This window comes from Anarhichas minor, unplaced genomic scaffold, assembly GCF_050575085.1.
Source record: "Anarhichas minor isolate MPS153535 unplaced genomic scaffold, ASM5057508v1 ptg000027l, whole genome shotgun sequence".
NCBI lineage: Eukaryota > Metazoa > Chordata > Actinopteri > Perciformes > Anarhichadidae > Anarhichas > Anarhichas minor.
The window spans coordinates 4,926,053-4,949,821 of NW_027466473.1; the positions used below are offsets into that span (position 1 = coordinate 4,926,053).

General features: G+C 42.4%; 1 protein-coding gene across 1 annotated transcript in view; it reads left to right on the forward strand.

The window, feature by feature from the left end:
* Nucleotides 1-16,072, forward strand: part of igsf9bb (immunoglobulin superfamily, member 9Bb) — a 106,611-nt gene extending 90,539 nt beyond the window's left edge. Inside the window, exons 18-21 of the mRNA XM_076102120.1 lie at nucleotides 541-627; nucleotides 7,286-8,923; nucleotides 14,372-14,499; nucleotides 15,858-16,072. Of these exons, the coding sequence (XP_075958235.1) occupies nucleotides 541-627; nucleotides 7,286-8,923; nucleotides 14,372-14,499; nucleotides 15,858-16,072 (2,068 nt within the window). The remainder of the gene's footprint in view (nucleotides 1-540; nucleotides 628-7,285; nucleotides 8,924-14,371; nucleotides 14,500-15,857) is intronic.
* Nucleotides 16,073-23,769: the final 7,697 nt, after the last annotated feature.

Sequence of the window (23,769 nt, forward strand, 5' to 3'; positions counted from 1 at the left end):
ATCTGTACAGTCCAAATACGGGGTTGCTGTGCTTGTGTGGATGCTTTGCAAAGTTTTGATGTATGACAACATGCATAGGCCAATGTTTCCCAACACCAAGCAACAGAGCGGCACCACAGCGGTGCAGCCGTCATCAGCAGTCACACGTCTCATTCCACGAAATACGCATTCGCTTGATTTCTCCCTGCTCGCCCCTCTTCTACCGTCTCGTGTCTGTGGGGAAAAATGGCATTCACCTCGAGAAGACTGAGTATCAGTGGAATAGTGCTGTGGTTATGAGAATGTAGGATTTGGGCCTCAATAACCTAACCCTGCCTTTATCGCCCTCTAGTTGCTCCATGGCAGCCTTTCTCTCCGATCTTCTCTGCGGCTTACTAATAATGCCTCTTCCCATTCCTCTCCTTTTTTCAACCCACTTAATAATATCAACCTGTTTCCTCTCTTTTTCTGTTGCTGTTTCAAAGATGCCTCATTGACGCGCTTCCTCCTAACCTCCATACTCTCCTCACTTCTTACTGTCTGATCTCCCCACCTCTACAGGAGCCCACTTAGCCTCATTCCCAGCATTGAACCCTACTGGGAGGGGCTGGACGCAGGCAGGTACAAGCCCCGACCCTCCAGTCCTCAGTGAGTGTGCCAACCGCTGTCCCCCCGTTCTTGCACACAGTATACACCCCCCTTTTGCACTTTGGTTCAACCCCCCCGGCTCCTCAGAGTCCTGGCCTGGCTGCATGTGTCTGACCAAATGTACCCACAAAGTCGCCAACAATACCGGTCTTGGTCTTTCATTGATGAAAAGATGAAGGAACTTCATCAACAGAAGATGTAAAAAACAAATAAAAAAATCTCAGTTCAGCACTGAGTATTAGGGATATAAAAGCATGCGGGACAAGATTTCAGGAGACAGGATGACAAAATCAGTTTACTAATATCTCTTAACTTAACACTCATCCCCATTCAGGACAGCAGGAGTAGATCATGGGACATGTAATCTTTCTGGACTTCTGGACACCATACCAGTTACAAAACTTCCAATGGTCATTATAATGTATGTCATTGGCTAAGAGGATCTCACAGCTTTACATCTGGATTATTTAAAGGTCCTACATTGTAAAAAGTTAGATTTCATGTCATTTCTGCTTAAAAGCTAAAAAGATGCTTTGTCAATATTTTGAACGTATCAAAACTTTCAATCCAGGGAGCAATGCACACTGCACGTTCAACCAGTCATCAGGACTTCTGTATGGTTGTGATGTCACAACTGTACAGTGGCCGGTAGAGGTGCTGCTAAACTCTCTCAGAAGCGCAGAAAAACACTGACCAATCAGAGCAGACTGGGCTTTTTAGGGGGGGGGGGGGGGGGGTTTAAAGAGACAGTCGCTAAAACGGAGTGTTTTTAGACCGGTTGAATAAAGGTATATTCAGACAGACCGTATGAGAAACATAATGTGTTTTATGAACATTTAAGCATGCAAACATGTTTTAGTAGAAACCGAAAATACATATTTGAACTTTAAAATGATATGGCTCCCTCTGAAGGAATAGTTTGACACTTTGGGAAAACCCGTTCTTCTCTTTGGGGATAAAGCTAAATCAGAATCGATACATCTCTCATGTCTGTACGCTATATGAAGCTGGGACCAGGGGTTGGTTGGCTTAGCTTAGCATAAAGACTGGAAGCAGAGGGAAACGAATGAGGTATAACATGCTAATTAGTGTACTTTTAGCCTTTGCAGTGAGCCAGGCTAGCTGTTTCCCCCTGCTTCCTGTCTTAATGCTAAGCTAACCTAACCGTCCCCTTGCTCTTGCTTCGTATATAGAGACATCGGAGCAGCACTGACGTCTCATCAACTCTAATGCTGTCCTGCTCTGAGATCCTGTTAGTGGACTACATACAGTAAACTGGTCATTCTCTGTATGGTAATGATTCGTTGAAACATCAATGAGAGGCAGATCATGAAATGAAAGTGAAGAAAAAAGTTTTGGTAAATGACATCATGCATATATATATATCTGCTTTTGTCTGAAAATAATACATAAATATTGAGAGACTTTCCAGAGCAATGAAATCATTCCTGAGATGTGCGTTCAACCACAGTGCTTTGCTGTATTTGTTAAAGGAATAGTTTGACGTTATGGGAAATGCAAAGAGTGGTGCTGGTAGGCTGATTTAGTCACCAATGTAGTCTTTATGCTAAGCTAAGCTAACCAGCTGTAGCCTTATGGTAACCGTACAGATATGAGAGAATCAATCGTCTAAAAACTATTCCTTTAACATAATCCTTGTTTTCTGCATTGTTCACAGCACTCTATGCGTTGTAGCCGTTCCTACAGTCTGAGCTGTGTGTGCGATGGGTCCTTTCTCACTCCTTTGAATCCCCGTTTCACCTGCAAGTGACCTGGAACACTTTCTTTTTGACACTTTGAATTGATTCACGTCACCACTATTCCTTTCTCATCCCAGATGCTGTCACAGTCACACTTTTTGTTTCTGCCTGTTAATCTACCTTGTTGCGTTAAATAAATGCCAAGTGTTTGAGTTGTTAATCTGCATTTTTAGCTTCTGTGTAAACTTATGAAAAACCTTGTCTGTACTCGCTATTTTATCTGATTGAATGAGGATCGAGTAGATTTGAAGGACCTATTTTTTCTGTACAGCATCAGTAGTGATCACTGAATCTTTATTCAGTTGCTGTGTAATGACACAGTAATTAATGTTATTTTTGTCGTGAAGCAGCCAGTTTGAAGATAATCAGCTGTATTTCTTATTGTTACGTGTACATGACGGGAAGATTTTGCTCATACAGTAAATAGCCTGCTTCTCATCATTGTGGCCACTATTCGTCTTGGTTGTAGTCCGTATTTCTTAGAGAAACAGTGACACAATAGCATCATCAACTTAACAACGTTACAGTTTCTGATTATTGTAACCAATGGGAATGATGGTCAAATCAACAGACATAACAGAAAAGTAACCGTTATGATTGTTACATTGTATGAGCAGCCCATATTAAGACAAGCATAGTTGTTGTGATGTATGTGTTTCTGTTACAATATATACATGGGTTTAGATTATCACCATAGTTTATGACAACTAGCTATATTTTAGTATTATCTGTCTCTGTAGCTCAATAAAGCATATTTGCTTTTTCACAGAAACCATATCTGAGTATTTATCTGGTGTAACAGTGTCAGCTGCCTTATAAAGACTCTTCTTATATTATAAGCACAAGTCTGAGTGATTCATATGAGGAGTGGCTATTATGTTTTATCTTCCACTAAATAAAGTAACTGTGGCTTCAAAAACAATCATTGTTTTCATTTACTCCTTCCTATAAGAAGACAAAGTCAGTAACGAAAAATGTCTCGCCAAATGAGAACAGAGTTTCATATCGTGTCCTTTAAAGTGTGGTGTGTACTGGTCATATTCTCAAATACAAATACAAGGTACATCTGTCACCGCTCAACTTGAATTCTTTGATGCCACCCAGAAATCTCACCCTCAAAGCCGCCCACAGGAAAAAAAGGACAGTTGCAGCAATTGGGCTATCTCAGCTGACTTTCATTAGAACAGTGGCGGGCCGTGCATTTTATACCTAGGCCTTCACTGTTGTCCTGCAGCTGAAATACCACCTTATAACCACATGATGGCGCCACAGTTATCAGTTTCTAATGCTGTAACTATGTACGTATTAAATGTACGTAACATTCGGTACGAGACTTACAATACGTTTGAATAGTACTAGAGCATCTGGAAAATGCAGAAGCTTATATTCAGGAAAATATAATGTTTTCTGCGCTCATGGAGGACAGTGGTTCTCAGCTGGTCTGGCTGTGGGACCCACCATCACTCCTTAATGACAAGTCTCGGCCCAAAGAGATCGTCTTATGATTTTACTTTCACAACTTGAGCATTGTAGTACTGCTCTGCAATGTCTTTCCTCGTCTCAGCCCCCTGTGTCATGGTGTGTGGTACATCTCACTGAGTCAGAATGCCCATATTTGATTGGCTGAGCTGCATCACGTGATGTGATTCACTACCCGACTAAGCCTCTGCTGTTAAGTTTCGTTTCACGATAGTCACGTGCTCGCCCACTGACCAATCACAGCACACTCTGCACCTCGCGGCAGAGCTGCACATGGACACTGAGCTGCACGTAATGCTGACGTCATTATAGGCCGGCTCGCAGGCGCTGACACGTCAAAGAATACGCCCAACATGTCAAACTAAAGATCTGATTGGTTGAAGAATATGACAATCAACAATATCGTCCCCATTTACTTAAACTGCAAATGGATGCACTTGAGAGTCTGCAGGCCTCGGGCCTCTCTTCTTACCTAGAGACATAGAGGTGAAATCTGATTGGATAAAAGCTCTACTTAAAACAAGCTGCACTGGAAGCAGAGCAACTGAGGAAGACAGTAGCTGTGCATTGAGAAAATAAGGGGAAAATATTTTTATAAATTATAATACATGTAGTGTATTTAAGAAAAATTATTAAATTATAAAATAGATATAGCTTTGTGATTCTGTTTAGGCCAGCAGAGAAGGCCTTCCAGGCCCTGACGGCACACCACTGCATTATAATGACCTTTGACCTGGTAGTGACACAAAGCCAGTGTCACGCCCAGCTATGGTTGGTTATATTCTCACTCCTCTGCAGGTGTCTTGGGTCAAAGCCTCTGCTCCCACACCTGTCGGTCACACCTGCCTGCCATACCAGAGCGTTACATTGCTGTTGATGGCAACTAGTGTTGCTGGAATCTAGTGCAAAGGCCAGCTTTGTTTCCTCTTATGACATCGTCATGGATTCTTACTATTTGGCCCTGGAGTGGTCAAGCAAGCTGTAACTCCCAAGCTTGACTCCAGTCAGTACTGCAGTTAACATGCTAGCCATCCTGACATATTCACCGTGAGCATCATGTAGTGCACGTGGCATAAAGGAGGTTTTCTTCCCAGCTCTGAAACAGCAAGGGGTCGTAGAAATGCTTACATATTTATTGAAACATGTATGCCACACACTGAAATACACCTAGATGTTGTAGGCATTGTTGAAAGAAAAGTATTGCTCATCTTCAACTTTCATTTGAGAGTGTTTATATCCTTATGCATCCCTGTAAATATTTAGCATTGTCAAAAAGGTATGAAAAGGCTGCAAGTCTTTGTATGAATGTGAACATCCTTAAAGGATTAAAACACCATTTTCTCTGTCAGCCTCTGAGTGTTGGTGATGGGTTCCTAAGTCTGAACACTGGTTATTTCACTATGATATGATATTTCCATTTTTTCTCCGTGCTCTTCACACTAGTTTGAAATGAGCGGGGATGCAAAAAATGACAGTTGGTGCTTTGTTTGTTCACTGTCAATAATCTAACCACACTCGCACAGTCATAATGAAGCAGTTTGACTGTTAAATTCTCTATTATAATGGCAAAATATTTTTTTACTTTGTGTTGCTTTTTTAGTCATGGATATTTAATATTTTAATGGAATATTTTAGATTTGAAGCTACCCATTCCAAAGCTTTAAAGCTGAAAAACAGTTCTTTTTTATTACGTCATTATTTAATTTCAAATAAAGTACACAGCCAAAACAAATGAAATGGTATCACTGTCCAAATACACTTCAGATAGCTAGAGTGAAAGGCACTGTGTGTGTACCAACAAACCACTTTCTTGTTCTCATTTTCCTTTTTTTAATGGAATTGCCCAAAATTTATATAATGTATGTTAGAACCTGAACGTCAGGTTCGGGGGTCTCGGGATCGCCTCTCTGCTGTTTGCAGATGACGTGGTCCTGTTAGCCTCCTCGGATCATGACCTCCAGCATTCACTGGGGCGGTTTGCAGCCGAGTGTGAAGTGGCGGGGATGAGAGTTAACACCTCCAAATCGGAGGCCATGGTGCTCTGCCGGAAACCGGTGGATTGCTCCCTCCAGGTGGGGATGGAGTGCCTACCTCAAGTGAAGGAGTTCAAGTATCTCGGGGTCTTGTTCACGAGTGAGGGTAAGATGGAGCGGGAGATCGACAGGCGGATCGGTGCGGCTGCATCAGTAAAGCAGGCGCTGCACCGGGCCGTCTTGGTGAAGAGGGAGCTGAGCCGGAAGGCAAAGCTCTGAATGTACCACTCGGTCTACGTTCCTACCCTCACCTATGGTCACGAACTCTGGGTCGTGACCGAAAGGACAAGGTCACGGCTACAAGCGGCCGAAATGAGTTTCCTCCGTAGGGTGGCCGGGCTCAGCCTTAGAGATAGGGTAAGGAGCTCGGTCATCAGGAGGGAGCTTGGAGTCGAGCCGCTACTCCTTCGCGTCGAAAGGAGTCAGCTGAGGTGGTTCGGGCATCTAATTAGGATGCCTCCTGGACGCCTCCCACTGGAGGTTTTCCAGGCACGTCCAACTGGGAAGAGACCCCGGGGAAGACCCAGAACACGCTGGAGAGATTACATCTCCCAGCTGGCCTGGGAACGCCTCGGGATCCCCCAGAATGAGCTGGAACATGTTGCCGGTGAGAGGGAAGTCTGGGTCAGCCTGCTTGGCCTGCTGCCACCGCGACCCGACCCCGGATAAGCGGAGGAAAATGGATGGATGGATGTTAGAGATTGCCACTGGTCCTTTTAGTGTGTGGTTTTCCCTCATTGTGTGCACCTTCCTGACTACTTGACAAATAAAACAATGATCTTGTGTCACCAAACGTCTGCAAACAGTCGCTTGAACCTCTCTGTTTAAGCGAAGTATCTGTCCACGGTGAGGCATAGCAGCACATAATGTCTTTTTGTGACTGTTGAATGAAAAGTTGAGATGATGCAGAAGCAAATACACATAAATTCCCGGCTGTCAGGCAAAATTCATAACATTTAGTATCAAGAGAAAAGTTGAGACTGGTATTAAAGGAGTCATAGTTCTTCTCAAGTTCCCATTGGTCACTCCATGTTTATGTTCAGGACAGTGGAGGGTTGTTATATCCCTATCAACTTGTGAAGATGTTGCAAACAGCACACAAATTGAAAATTAGCAGGCAACATGTTTTGCAGGATATCTTTGTTCACTCATGACTTCAAAAAGGTGTTTTGAAGTAGAATTCATAATCTTCTCAATGGAGTGCAGCCGTCATCGATGTTATTGATTAAACCTGTGTTTTTATATCTCGTCTTCCTGTGTAAGGTGTGTTGTCATTTTAGTTTTATTGTAGCTGGATCCGTTTTCAGCACCTTCACTGAAGCTTTGCGCAGAGTACTGGCTTCATGAATATTTAAAGATTTACTTCTTCTGTATTCTTTTCTGTAGGTCATCATCAGGAAAGGTGAGCCCAGAGAGCATTCGTTCAAAGGCATCCCTGTCAGAATCATCTGAAGATAGTCATGACCAGCGTGGGATGAAACCACCCCAAAGTCCGGGGAAGAGGGAGGAGTTGTCTTTATACAAGAAGACCAAAAGAGCAATAACAAGCAAGAAATATGGCATCTCCAAGCATGAAGCTGAAGCAACAACACCAATTGAACTCATCTGCCGTGGCCCAGATGGACGCTTTGTCATAGATCCCACTGACCCAGAAATGTCTGTTAAGCCCCGGCGAATTGAGGGCTTCCCCTTTGTGGAAGAATCAGACCTCTATCCTGAATTCCGTCAGTCAGACGAAGAGAATGACGATCCCAGGCCTCTGCCCCCAATTATGGCACCACTCCGGCCTCATCAGATTTCTCCGATCTCCAGTCAGGAATCCTACCTGCAACCTCCAGCCTACAGCCCTCGTTTCCAGAGGCCCTTCGAAGGTATGACCATCATGGAGAGCAGTCGGCTCCAGGCCACTGGGCAGATCCGAGGTTCTCTCCACCACAGAGCTTTCTATGGCTACCTAGGCCACCCTGGGGATCATGATCCCCCGCCTCCTTTTTACATGCCTGATACTAGCCCTCTCAGCTCAGTCATGTCCTCCCCTCCATACCTTGCTGAAGGTCCTTTCGGTCACCCCATGATTCCTGAAGAAATGGGGGAGGGTGATTTCCCACAATATGCTGTCCCTGGTTTCCCACTTCCTCTGACACTCACCTCTTCCTCTCGTTCCCCGGAGATTTGGCAGGGACTGGATTTCACCTTTGCAAGTCTGGAGGGGCCCCAGTTTATTTTTCCGCCCCATCACCCTTTGCATCTCCGCCACGACTCACCCTATCCTCCTCCACCTCATGTTCTTCCCCTAAGTGCTTTCCAGCCCTCCTCCCTTCCAATGCCTACTTACCCAGCTGTCCTGCCACTGCAGGCCCCAAAGAGCCGCTCAAGCAAGTCTCCCAGCAAGGCCAGGCCTCGTGGCTCCCCAGCCAAGCATTTTGCTATGCAAGAGGCACATTTAGGGCAGCTAAGACACACAAGCCACGGTATGGGTGTGCCGGTTTTGCCTTACACCGATCCAATGGCCCATATTATCCCTAGCCAATTCAGTAGCTTGGACACACGATGGTTTGAAACCACCCCTCGTTTCAGTCCCAGACAGGCTCGTAGGATGGATTCTGGCATGCATCAGGTGGTTCTCCAGCCCTCCCGACTCTCACCCCTCACCCAAAGCCCCCTTAGTTCTCACGAGGGCTCCCCAGAGATTGTAGTACGTCCCAGGCCACGTCCCAGCATTGTCCAACCTCACATACCCCCAGAGATGTCTGAGATTACCCTCCTCCCTCCTTCCACAGCCAGCTTCTCAAGGAGATCTACCCCCTCCTCCTCACCTGCCCAAGGCCAGGGTAGCAGGAGAGCAAGTCCCAGCTACCGTTCCCACATGGCCTTTGCCACCTCTGCAACCAGCTACCCAGCTTCCCAGTCCCCTTCACCCCCCATGGAAAGCAGCAACCTATTTGGGCAGATGCCATCTCAGAGGAGGACTGAGGAGGGGATACTTCCATCTGAGCCCTCTCCACCCCAGTTGTCAGCTTCAGGGTAGGTGCATTAGGCATGCAGAGAGGGATACCATTTGAGTCATCTGCCCCAACCCATAATGCTTTGATGTATGAAGTTGCTCTGACATTTTGGTTGGTGAAAGTGCTGTCTAATATCCATCAATCTTTAAATCATCTCTGTGGCAAATTAATTTAGTTTTTTTTTTTAGATGCTTTTTTTCATTTGTTAACACTTTTATGTGAAAAATGAAAACCGTATGGTTGAAGGAAACCATTTAGTTGAGATGATTCATTTGATGAGCTCTGGAAGTTCAGTTTAGTTTCAGTTTGGTCAATGCTGCTTTTCATGTCAGACATCAAGTTAGAGGTATTCACCCATTCAATCTGTGAAGCATTGTCTTAAAATGATCACCTTGAAAAGTACATTGCATTTTCCAGTGAAACAAAAAAGTATAAACTGTGAAACAAATTATTTGTTGAATTGACAAGACAATGCATTTGCTTCACAGATTACATTTCAGACCTTTTGGGGCTACACTCCACCCGGAAGAAAAACGTAATTTGCTTGGCACAAGCCCCTAAAGGCCTGGGAATTTGCAGACATCACCACAGGATCCCTGTTTCTCCATCTGTATCATGCGTTACCCTGCTTTCACCTAACAGGAGGAATCCTATAATATTCATCCAATTGATTCCCCAGACAAAGCAAAAACCCATTTTTATGTCTAGCTCCAAGCCTTTGAAGATGCCTTTATCATGCAGAGGGATGCTTAAAGAAGAGTTCATCTTGGCAGGCCCTGCGGCCCATCCTCGGCCTTAGTAACCTGACTGCATGACCAATTCTCCCTTACCCTCCAACCTCTCCGATTTTCTCCAACCCTACTTCTCCTTCCCTTTCTGTAACCCTCCTCTCCCCAACCCCTTTAATTGCCCCAAGGACACCCCCAGGTCTGACTACCAAGGAAAGGTTGTTGGGCAAAGTGTGTCACAGGGCCTGTCCGCTTCTCATGTACTGCAATGTCTCCATCATTATGAATTAGGGGCAGTATGGTGGTTCTTGATGGCTCCTGGAGTCTTACCTGCTTTGTTTTTGATTGATCTCAGCTATCTGGGCAGCGTTGTTGTGACCAGGTCCTCTACACCACAATAGGTAAGGGTTGGATCCATGTCTGAAAGGGGGGGGTTAGCAGGTGGGACTTTTTTTGATCACCTCGTCCTTTAAAGGGGAATACAAGACGCTGAGTCTTTGTTTGATTTGTTCCTTCCTTCAGTCAACACGTGTAGTTCATTTCAGTTCTTTCCTTTTTCTTAAAGTGGCTATGCATTTTAAGTTCTGCAGTCTTCAGTACATTATGCATTCTGTTATGCATATGCCATTAGTTAGCCAATAAATTAGATCGGTTGTATCACCAACATGATTTCATGCTTGAGTGGTTTGCTAACTGACCACGTTCACGGATAACTCTACCACAGGTCTACACATAAGTACAACAATAGTGCTCTTAACCGCCTCAAACCAATTTCAATATTTATTTTTCATTCTTATTTATTCATTGCTTACTTTGCTATTCTGAAAATTGATTCAGCAAATGTCACAAGGGAATATAATACATTTCATTATAGTATTTGGTGCAAAAGCCTAAAAACACATCTGTGCAAAGCCAAACTGGACTACATTCCAGTTGACTAGTTAAAAGCTTTTCTTTTCTGAGCCTTTAGTCTAGAGATAAAACCACACTGAAGTTGTCATGGGTTCATCAGCCATGAGTTAAATGATTGTCAATGCAGACAGAAGCCTCTGAAAACGACAAAGTTTTGACTTATCGATTGATTTTCCCTAATTAGCCTCCGCCTCAGCACCCTGAGGCAGACCAATTCACTCGAGTAGTATACAATAATTGAGTAGTAAGATTGATGTTTACCTCAGTTCACATTGAATCCATGCAAAAGACACAACTCTTCAGCAAACATGAAGTCATCAATATTCCAACGTCATTGTAAGATATCCTCATAGAGGAGAACAACTCCTTCTGTTCCACTCCCATCCTGGCTCAAAACGCCAAATATAAGACCTGGGTTATATGTCCCCATTTTTCACTACGCCAAAAAAAGAACAGAACGCATTGCTAACCGCTGATCTTGGGGCAATGTCTTTTGCTACCAAATGCATGGTCAAAGCCCGGCAAACAGACAAAGGAATTGCACATGACAAGAATACAGTCAGTGCCTCCTTCCCTCTTCCTCCCTTTGGCCCAGTGGTAATCCATTTCCTCTATTTGGCCATCTTCCTCAGAAAGGCATCAATTGCTGCTCGATCCTGTCCAATTTCTCATATGTTAATGCTGCTTAGGGTGCAGCTCTAGGCTAGCCTTCTTAGGAGACTCCCGCACTACTACAAGACCCATCTGATTGCCGAGGAGATTGTCAAGGATTACCACACTTCTTACCAGGATGTCTCTGGTGTTTACCGTATTTTCCGCACTATAAAGCGCACCGGATTATAAGGCGCACCTTCAATGAATGGCCTATTTTAGAACTGTTTTTATATATAGGGCGCACCGGATTATAAGGCGCATAGAATAGAATAGCGTCGTAAGCGTGTCTCTTGAAAGGTGCCATTTTGGGGTCTTTATACACACAAGTGGTGTTGGACTAGGAGTAAGCACAGTACCGGTGTTTACCGCGGTGCGGCTTTGTAGTTTACCAGTCGTACTGAAACATTTTGACAGAGCGCCGTGTACAACCAGTATGGATCAACCAATTAACCAATTGATCCATATATAAGGCGCTCCGGATTACAAGGCGCACTGTCGTTTTTTGAGAAAATTAAAGGCTTTTAAGTGCGCCTTATAGTGTGGAAAATACGGTACTATCAACTGTGAGAGACAGTGTGCACTACATACTGTAGGACGGACACCTTTGATGCTCAACATGCCATTCCTCCAACTCACTATTCTAACATCCAGCAAGATGTTAATCTGACATCCAGCTGCTCCAAGTAATCCTTGTCCTTCTTCCGAGTCTGAAGATGAGCCTCGTAGGGATTTGGAGGGCCAATCACATCTGTTCCTTGGCCCCTGGCCAGAGGCCAGCAAAGAATAGCCCCCAGGCCACACTGCCTGTGTGAGCAGCGCGTGTGCGTTGGGTATTCTCTTGCTTTTTTTATTTCCGTGCCCATGTTAACGGGTTCGAGCAGCCTCACTGCATGCATGCACCTGTCTTCTAGAGATTTTAGGTCTCGCATATTTTTTTTTTGCGTGCTGTGCGCGCTTTAAAGCGAAACCATAGTGACATTTATCATCAAATTATTTTGACAGTGTATTGGCATCATACCAGCAGCATTACTACAGTTTCAAAGTCTATATCTGTAGAACATGTCCCAGACACGAGAGAGAAAAATTGCACAGCCTTCGGGAGCACTTTGGCGTTCAGTATCTTGCCCAAGTACACTTTGACACAAGGAGTAGAGGAGCGGGGACGACCCTCTCCACCTATGAGCAACACCCCCCTCACCTGTCTGTGTGGACACCACATGTGTGAGAGAGGCAGCCATCATGCGCTGCTCACACAGGCAGCGTGGCTCGGTGTAATGCTAGTAAGAAAAGGGCGCTATACCACTAATTACTTCCTTTATTGAAACAAATAAAATGGCTACTTACATATTCACAGAACTGGAGTTACATTCAGGTAATGTTGATTTCACATTATAAAAAGCAAATGTGCTGTTCTCAGCAGGTATCATCAACAATTGATGTTGGTGTCCTGTGTCTTTGTACTATATAGATTATTACAAGGTGTGGCATACTGTGTATTTATTTAAGGGTGGTCTACGTGGACGTCCACATTGACGTCCTTTATTGTTAAATGATCACGTTCCAAAACGCTCTTAGCATTCTCCTCAAGCGTGACACATTCTTCCATTTATATATTTCTACAGATGCTTGTATTGTATGTCACCAATTGAAAATATTTTGAGCAATATAGCAGGAGCCACGAGCAGCGCTTCCATCTCTATCTAGCCCCAGTAACTAAATGCAGATTCCTGGTGGACACATGGCCTTAGTCCCCTGTATAAAGCATCTGTATAGAGCAACAATCAAACCATCTACTGTAAGTATACAATTGCACTTTTAAGTTTGGACCGCAGAACAGTTCTCACTGCCATGTGAAGCAAAGAGTCCTGCCAAAACAGCTTATTCTTTTTATCCTAAAGAACAAATATTTTGCCAAGGGCTTGCAGACGTGGACACACACACGGGGGGGCTTGAGGACCCCTTATGTGTGAGTGAACTTCCCAAGTGCTTTTGAATGTATTCCCCTTTAAAGTCGTGTTCCATGTGCAAACTGCCATGCATGCCATCGCTAAATATTGCTCCTCCGTTTGAAAAAAAGAAGAAAAAAAGAAACAATTCTATGGATAAATTCTTGTTACATTTGTTGTCCTAGTGCTTCGCTTTTCTTTGGCTTATTTTTCATTATGTGACTGTTCCCGAGTAGTCATTTTCCCCTCCCGCCATCTCTCCCCCTGTCAGCATGGTGAAGCCCATTGTAGACAGTATCCATGTCTATGAATACATATTGATGATGCTTTGTTGCTCAGCTGTGATTCTCCCCCTCTACTAACGACCTTCGGTTTCTCTCTGCAGCCACGGTGGGATGACGGCCTCTCTGTAATGCTAATTGTTTTCTGTGCCTTGGGAGAAGCGAGTGTGTGTTTGTGACAGAGATCTGTGGGCTGCCGAGTCATATAAGTGCCTCCATGAATGAGGGGGAGGTCTGTGCAGTCATGATCAGCTGAGAAATATACACTGAACGCCGAGGAAACATTTGTTCTGTTATTTTCAGAGAGGATAGATTCATCTTTATTAAATAATGAAACAATCTGCAAACCTATTCAAACTCTTGCTTACATTTTGTTCAAAGAATTTCCCTCTGAAACCAACAGCGCAAGTGTTTTTTAATATGTTGTATCTTCTCAAAATGTTCTCACTGTTCGGATCTGCACCGTGAGGTCAACAGATGGTTTCAGGGCTCATGTAATACTTTGCTTTCCTTTAGATAAAGATTGTTTGGATCAATTTGAGCAAAATATCTTAGAAGTCCCTGAAGGGCAGTGAAATTTCAAGGTGCATAATTCGATCTACCATCTGGATTTATTAACCTATATTGTGAAACACAATCATCTTTGAGCTGAACATAACTGTTAGTAAATCCAGATGACGTACACGGTTTTGGCAATAGTAGAATTAATTGCACTGTTCTTCAAACCTTTATGGAGAAAACTTCTGTTAGTTCAGAGAACAGCTCTCTCTGTGTCTCATATTGATCCTTTGGCAATGTGCTGCACCTCTTTGCTTAGCACGAGCCGTGCTGTTCTGAGATCGTGTGGGTTTCTGGCTCCGTTGCACTCCGAAGTGCAGAAACACCGTCCACTGACTATGTTTGGCCCGGAGTTACCCGTTCTCCCCTCTCTCTGCTCTTCATCCAGAAAACGTCGAGGTGCGCCGAGTGCCCTTTCGGGGTCTGAGAGGATTGATGCACTGAGATACCAACGTATTAAAAAGGCCAAGAAGATGATGATGAACAACAATAACTCCAAGTCCAGAAAGAAAGCAGGTGTGAACCCTGTTCCTCTCACTTTTTAACGCAGTGATCATTTGTTATGTCATGATGACCACAGGTAAAAATCTTTGTTTTTTTTTGCTTTTAGAAGATGCATTTGTGTGTTTTTTTGTGACCTACGAAGGATTTTTTTAGTATTTTTATTTTTTTTATTTTGTGTGGGTCAGACAAATTAGAAGCAAAACTCTTCCTTTGACTCAATTGGGGGGTCCGTACTGATTTGGCATGTGATATTGTAAAAACATTGTCATCATGAACCTCTCATCACTGGTTGACTCCAGGGAGATGAAGAAGAGTTTGGTTGTATGGTTAGTATGTCCAGCATCAAAAGTGAACTGCAGTCAATGAGCCTGTGAAGCCCAGCTGTGGACACGAGGCTCGACTCCACAGAGCCCTCAATCACCGCCCCTGCTGCTGCACTTCTTTATTTAAAGTAAAGTAAATCGGATGAACGGTTCTTGAGATTTGCAGAGCCATCCAAACAAAAACACACAAGACAGGTTCTGCAGTTGCCGGGGTCTGACAAAGGGAACCCATAGATGGGTTTACACTGGAGATGTTCATCACTAGTCACTTTACTCATTTGTAGTCCTTCGTTTAGGTCTATGCAAAGATTTGTAGCCACTGACTATGTAGTTTGTTCCCTTTTTTTCTAAGCTATGTGAACACATCGCTGTTCAAATACAATACAGTGTGTACAACAGTGGGTGCTTCTCAAAGTCAAGGATGCTTGGTCGGACGGGTCCTTCCACGTCGTGTCCTACAGAGGCGAGGCAAGACTCCTTCCTTGTATTGGGACAGCACATAATGGTGTGCGTCACTGAAAAGACTCTCTCTGCTACTAGGGGATGAAATCCCCCACTGGCGATTATACAGCTATTACACGACTTATTGTTTAGTGAGATCAACAACATTGTCATTACATTTGTTTCTCACCAATATACAGGATGTGTGTGACTGGCACGACTGGCTAGCGACCGCTGGCCGTTTGTAGAGCTCCTCAACTCCAAAAACATTGGAGCAAATTTTTTGAATTGGAAGTTAGCAAATGGATATCTGTTTGGACTCAGCCAGGCTAGCAGGTGTCCCCCTGCATCCAAACATGGGAGATACAACACAGATTGTACACTCAACTCTCTCGATCATCTGTTTGCAGCCTTATGTCATGTACTCTTTAGTTGCAATAGATATTGATGTAGAATACATGATCATTTCACACAACATGGTAAAATTAAGGCAGGAAACGACGACTCCGGTCATGTCAGTGGGATTAATGTGCAGAATTGCCTGTAAATATTGGCACCATGAGTTCCAGTGGCCATGACCCTGCCTGTCATCTCCCCCTCCTCCAGGTGTCACCACCTCTCAGACCCAGCAGGCCTACACCTCTCAGGTACTCCAGCCCGAAGAAGCTCTCTACCTCCACAAGAAGAAGAAGCGGCCCATCCTCCACGACCCATATACTCGCTTTTCCGCTCTACTGTACCGCCGCCCACCCCGGGAGGACCAGAAGGCTATTCTGGCCAGCATGGACAACATAGACCTGGACCACGCAACGCTCCTCTGAAAGCCCCTTGAGGACAAGGTCACAATCATGCAATATCCCTCATTCCAAAAGTAACACAGATGGTAAAAACAAACAAGATGTTTGCAATGCATTGTCTATAAACGGAGGGAGCATTACATTTCAGCATTCACATTTAGTACATTCTATAGCTACGGGCCTTGGTCTGTTCAATCCGCACTAGCAAGCGTTCTGCCATGTTCCATCTGTGATGACGGCAAATCAAGAACCCACAAAAAAAGAACAGATTAATGGTTGTGTCTGAAATGCTGCTCCCAGCTTACTGAGAGTAACACAGCAGACACAGCTCTGAAAGAAGTTCTGATCGTTTGTACTACTACTGATTGGGATGTCAAAATGCACAAAGATCTGTGTGCTAAAATCCAGTAGCATTCCCTTTAAAAAAGAAAATGTGTTTAGGCTAGACGATAACAATCTAAACGACAGCTGCCACCATTTTCCAAAGTTTTACTCCAGTGCAAAAAGCTGAATTCAAAAAGAGGCGTTTTTCAAACCAACCGAAACCAGTTTCCCCTCGCCAGTGTTACCGTTTTAATTTTAAAAGGCTTCTCCAGACTTAGACCCCCCCCAATATATATATATATATCCCGGTCTCCGTTTACAGCACCTTCCACCGGATCCTCTCCGCCAGCATCGTCTCCTATCTGCCGAGAAACTCGCCTCACAAACGTGGACGTTCTCACTTCCTACCAAGTATACCTCAGAGCACAGGACACGAGACCACACAACCACAGGATCAGCCAGCAGAACAAACTAGCCTTTTACCATCTCTTTAGTCATCTTTGTGTTCCACTCGCATCCCTTATACTGACATGTTCAACTTCTCACACACTTGTAATGAACCATTAACGCGGCGATTCAATTACTTTCAGTAACAGATTTAGTACAGGAACCAGATATAGCAGATGTATCTGGTTCCTACAGCGCTCTAAATAAAGTCACCTAATTGCTCCAATGAACTGCTCCGTCTTTCGCTCCTCATATATCATATAACGGTTTGCACTGGAGCAAAATCTTCTCCATGTTACTTCCATGTGTGTGTCTGCTTCTTTACATCTTTAGTTCTTCTACTTTAGGTAGTATAGAGGGTTCAGAAAGAACTATAGTTATGCCAAAAACACTTCAATTAAAAAATAAAAATAAACAGCCATACATAGTGGAGGGTAAGATTGTGTGCCATAGTATATTATAGTATTGTCTTCATACATGGTAGAGGGCATAAAAAAAACAATGGCTTCGTTTGGTCTTAATCGAGCTTCTGGTTGGTTGCCTGCTTCACTTGTGTCTATTTTTTTATTTCTAGTTTCTTTTTTATTTCCATCTGTTTGTGCGTGCTTATGTAAGTACCCGCCTCTTTGTACTTTGTCTCTTTATGTGCTTGTCACTCGAAACGGAAATGCAGAGAGTGAAGTCACCTGTTAAGAACTTAGTTTGTGGCATTGAGGGTAACAAAGTGAGCCAAAAAGGTTTTTCGTTGTACACCACACTGGTATACGCAGATTTGTTTACATGTTGCCCAGTTTTACTTTGAAAGATTCCAGCGATTGAGATGATTCAATTTATCTAACTGACGTGGAAACGTGGACGCTAAGGGGCTCATTTTATTGGATGAGTACAGGAAGTGCCATAACATCAGAAACCCAACTACATCACCCATTGTACACGCTGCAGCTCAGTCATATTTTAGATTCAACACAGAGCGGGTGTGTACTGTTTTTCAGTTTTGCTCAAAAGGTGCTCAAATTCTTCAGAAGTTGTGTCCATTTATAGACATTACGGTAACATATCGGGGGCTCCTGATACGGTGACCATGTTCTTCTGAAGTGTGTCTGGAGTGGCATTGCTCATAGCTCATGTTCAGTGAATTTCTATCCATCTATTTACTTGTGTGACTTTTTATTTATTTTTTATTGTCATTTTGAGCAATTCTTACAACTCCAACATCTTTTATAATCAACTAAATTCTCAGTGACTGAACTCGGTTGCTTGATTAAGATGTTTCCACAATGAGTGCGTTTAAAATGAGCGCGGTCAAGGTTTACAAAAAACCTCTCCGTGACCTCTCCTCTAATATTTGATATTTAAAGTACAGGAGAAGTGAAGAAGAGATGTGATGGGATCTATTTACATAAATAGTCCTGACTCACAACCATATCCAGCCCACAGGAATCAAGTCAATGAAGTCATCAAGCACATGCATTGGGGTTGCTTTAGCAGTTTTAGTAAAGAAGCTAGTGCCTTTATGATGGCATTATGACGTCTGCAATTGTTGGAGCATCTGGTAGCTAACAGTAAAGAATGTGTCAATATGACGCACTTATTGTGGAAATAACTTTTATTCAATTCAATTGAATCATCTCATCTCATCACAGGGTGCTTGAGCGGTCGTGTCAAACACTTCCTGCGGTCTAAAGGTGCTAAGCAAGCCGTGTATGTGTAACGCCGTACCAATGAGTATATGTTTAAATGATTACAAATGCCACTTCTGAGAATGGGCGGTTAGAAGGCTTCAAAATCACACTGAAAGAGAAACGAGGCCCTCTTCCTCCATAAAACCCTTTATTTATGGCATAAGAACCGTGATATTACAGGCACTCTAATGCATAATGTTGTAACCAATATGTAACTGTACCTTGTTGCTTTTGAATATCATTGGTTTTATGCCATTTATAGAGCGATGTTTGTCAGATATGAGGAGAGTGCCATTGTTTCCTTTCAAGGGGACATGTTAGATCACTGAAGACCTTCTGATGTTTGTGTTGCTGTGGGTCCTCTTAGCTCAGTCCTGAATGAATGTTTGTTTTCGTTGACCTTGGACATTCTAGAGAGGACAGAGGACGTTACATGTAACACTGTGTATGAAGAGACAAGCTAACACATGGCAATCAATTAACAATGAATCCCCCAATAATTACTATAATGACTTTATTTACATTAGCAAGATATTGGTGACTTTCCCCAATACTAGCAGAACATTGCTGGAACAATATCTCAAAGCCCTTTCTCTTTTCTACCAATGATGGAAGGTTTTTAGAATGGAATCAATATTAGACAGGTGCTGACAAGTCCTCAACTTCCTTTAAAAGAGTTTAAATCAAGAATTTATAACAAAAGTAACTGTATTAACAATAAGGCCAGCTTCTATTGTACATACTGTACTGTACCAACATATTGTCCCAATCTACATACCAATATTGTTTTTGTTGAGGAATTAACTTGACAAGGAATTGCATATATTGTATCTGCAAAATCCAAACCGGTGCACTCTGGCAACATAACACTGAAGGGACTGTTCCGTGTTGTAATCAGCCCACATTTAAAAGAAGAAAGACCAAAATATATATAAGATTAATTATTGAAATGTGTAGATATAATTAGTCTATATATCGTAAAATGTAAAGAAAAAACAAGAAACTGAATATTTTGTTAAAATTGGGCAATGATATGCATGCCGTTACAGAAATCAACCTGAAATATATACCCATTCATTTATTTGAATATGAATTAGTTGCATGTAGATGCTGCTGTGAGTTGGACAGTGTCCCTCTGAGCACAGATAAACAGCCTCTACATCCCCTCCAATGCAAAGCCATCAACTAACCAACTAAAGCACTGACATGTGCGCCGCTCTGTGCATAGTGAAGGTTCAGAGCTTTGATTTGATTTTATATTTTTCTGGTTGAAAGTCGAGAGCATGAAAACCTTGAGTACGCCAACAAAGCCCAAACATTCTTTTCGTCACAACCGCGCTCTTCAAACCCGGGGTTGATGGGAAACGGTCCCTTTGTCTGCAGGTGCTACCAAAGGCTTCAGTGAGACCTGTCAGCGAGGACGGTGTGAGCTGGATGGACGAGACATCTTAAAGGCTGAGGGCGTAGAAGTACTGTATACCTCTTAATGTGCCACTGAGAAATGTGTACATAGTGTAGAATGAAAGATGTTCTTTGCATGGTATGACACATTTGAATGCTACTGATTGGTCCCGAATATTGAAGCATAACCCCAATGAAACAGCTTTGCTTACCTGAAAGTTTAAAGGTAAGCTGTGAGGCTTTTAAAGTGACTACAAAACGATAGAATAATGGGAAACAATTCATAAAACCAGCTGCTGTAGCAGCACTGCTTCATGTTTGACCCTTAAGAGGAGACACTACAGGAGGACACGTCTAACTCTCGTTATCAACATGAAACTTCCCCAGTTTATTACCAACATTAAGACAATTAGTTTTTGTATTACATGTTTTCTGAAATATTAAGTTTAAATATGCTAAAGAGGCATTATCTTATATATTTACCAAATGTGTGGTAATTTGCATACACTTCCATAACAGAAATATGAACACTGGATAAAGCCAGGATTTTAAATTCTTCTTTCATTTTGTTGACATATATATATATATTTTTATTTTTGATATCTCTTCGTATCACTCCATGAATCAGAAAGTACTGTCAACAGCCCCCAAAAAATAACAATTTCCACCACATTTTCAGTAATAAAATGTTCAATAAATCAGGCTATGAATGATATATGTAAAGGTAAAAACCTTTAGAATAGGAACAGGAATGAACCTGGAAGTTTGGTGTATAAGTGCTACTGAACATATTCTGGCTCATTAGAAAATGTCCTTTAATTACATTTTACAGGTTACAAAAGAAAATCCCCAGTTGAGCATTTACATAGAGACAATTGATGTAGTTTTCTCAACTGTTATGCTAAAATATACAAATGAGGCGTTATCTAATGGTCACTTTTGGTAAATGCAAACAGACAAAGTAGTAAAATAAACATTTAAATATGTATTTTGGACGTTTTCTTTCCACTAGTGTGAAAAAAGACATGTTATGGAAGCAAAACAGACCAACATCTCTAAATTGACCAGCGCATGTAAGACTATATTTTTTACCTGTATTGTCTTCTGTAGTGCAGCAAAAGCTTCAACACGCAAGAAAAGAACATACGGTCAGATACATTCAGTGGATTTGAAGCTGCAACACCCAGAAAAGAGTGAAGATGATTTGGTGATTAGGACGTGTAGAGTTGCTCTTTTACTACTTCTGTGATGTCTTATCAATTGAATTGATATTTTTGTAGTACGTGTTAGGTGAGCGTTATGTCACAAACCGTGAGTCTGGAGTAAAAAGAAACCAAGTCCAGTCTAGTTGACTTTTGTTAAGTCCAGTACATAGATGTACACTCCGTTGTGTAATGTAGGTCAGAATGATGACGGACTGTATACCATGATGAGGGTCACTCTTAGTCACACATCTGTACTGTAGCTTTGTCATATGAGCTCTTCCAGCAAAGCGGAGACAACAGCGACTCTGAAATCGCTTACAAACAGTTATTTGTGTGGTGACTTTTGTTTATCACTCATTAAAAAAAAGAGTTTATTAAGAATATCTCAGTACTGTATCACTCCTGACTCCTGAGCTGAGGAGAAGGTCTGCCCGTGCTTCACATACTTTAAGGTGCATTCGGAGAGAGACTTATCGGAGCGTGAACATCTCTGGTGCTAACACGTGCTGCGTGTCACCACATTGTAACCATATTCAATTGCTCTTTAGATGCACCTCTCTGAGCTCACTGCATCTGATACTTAAAACTGCCAAATATTATTTATATTATATTATTATTATTTATATTGTATTGTTTTAGCCTGGACAAGCAACTAACCCGTGTGTTGTGAAATAGGATTAAATCATATCACAGATCCATGAGAGTTCTGTAAATAAATAGACATATTGCTGTGTTGGCTCACGGTCAGAGCTGGCAGACTTATTGAACTGCAAATTGATACAACGTAATACGTCACAAGAAAGACGTTCCTCTGCCTTTCACATAAAATGATAGCTTACAGGCCAGTAAAATAAATCAATAACAATAAATGACAGGACGGTCAGAACAGACTCTATCATCTCTAACTGGCAGGAACGATGGAGACCTTGAGTTATGACTTTTTTTTTTTACTCTCCAAATTTGAGTGTACAAGCAAGGCATTACATATTTGAGATTTAACAAAAACAACATTTTGTTACTCTGTGTATATAATATCTCAAATAAGCTTACCTTGTCATACATCTATTTTTTGTAGAAGAATATATGATGCACACTCAACGCTATTGAAGACTGAGCGGGAACTGAGTAGTCTGCTTCAGTGACTCATTATAACACAGCGTAACAGACCCATCAATACCTTCCAAATGCTAGAATTTAGTTCAAGAATTTAATATCCTAGAGGCAGGAAATATAGATATATAAATAGATATAAATATATTGTCATGGAACCAAAACGGTTATATGAGTATATATATATATATATATATTTGGGGACAGTACTTGTTTTCAAGAATGTATAAGTCTATATTCTATTATTTTTATATCCATTTGTTGCTCTTTACTGTAGCAATCACACAAAGTAGAGAAAATGACTTTTTTAGCCTGTGTGCAAAACAAAAGAGAATGGTGCACCAACACCAACACTGTCACTGTACTGTACACCTCACCGTCTATCACACGGAGACCGTGGGAGAAGGATACAGCAGACTAGTTATCATAGCAATGTCCATGTGGTGTGAATAGCAAATGTAATTGTTGCATTATTTGTGGGCCATCTTCTTACCTTTACTACCTAATCTATATATATACATTTTTTTTCTATCACCAGGCTGGCTTCTGCAGTTACACATTCATCTTTAAAAAGATATTATTATTATTATTGTTTTGGCATGAAAGAATGGCGAGACTCTCTTTCCCTACTCTGGTGCTCCCTTGCAATGTGTATCAAAGCAGAGCACACAAACATAAACGTGTGATCCACAGATAGAAACCTCTATATTTACAGTATGTGTGTAACAGCAGTGCTTCATGAGGCCACTTTGAACTGACATAAAGGGGGGGGGGGGATCCACATGTTTGTTGTAAAACGGGAAGCACGTGTAAGCTAGCGCTAACGCCCTTTGGCTCAGGAGTGGAGGTCGAGCGTTGCAGCGGCTGCTAAACGTTTCTCCCACACATTCAATTCAGTGCTGTACATTGCCAAAAAAAAGACACGTCATATACTGTACAACTGGTGCTATTTAAACACATCTGTGGTGCTTTTTTTTTAAGTTGGATGTTTCCTTGCTTCAGACAAAATGAAGCTACACAATCCTGTACTGTACTGTATGGTTGCTGTCAGTCAGCGTTCGGATTTCGATGGTTTGCTTTGACTGCTCGCTGTTTCAGGGAATACACAGATCGGATGGGACTGACATTTTGAGTGGCGAATTTAAAAAGCAAGGAAATGGAAACAGAGCAGTTCACAGAATACACGTATCCTAACGGTTTTTTCCCCCGGGGGTTGAGTTTACAAGTCTCTTGTTCCCTTGTTTTTGCTCTGAACTTGCTTCAAAGTCTGATGTATTGGTGGCTGCAAATAGTATCCACACATTGTGTTTGGTGCTCACCATGACTTTTGATACGGTATTTCATCTTCGACATTCAGCTCGCTCTCTAGTCTTTCTATCAGGTCCGGTAAACATACTAACCCCCCCTGCAGGTGCCGTTTTATTGTACAGAATAAGCAACATCAACAACTAGTTCTTCTGCAACCGAGCTGCTCCAAATCCCACCACTTGGTGAAGGTTGTTGCTTATTAAGGGACCTGTAGTGTTATTTAGTTTGAAGACTGGAGGAAGCA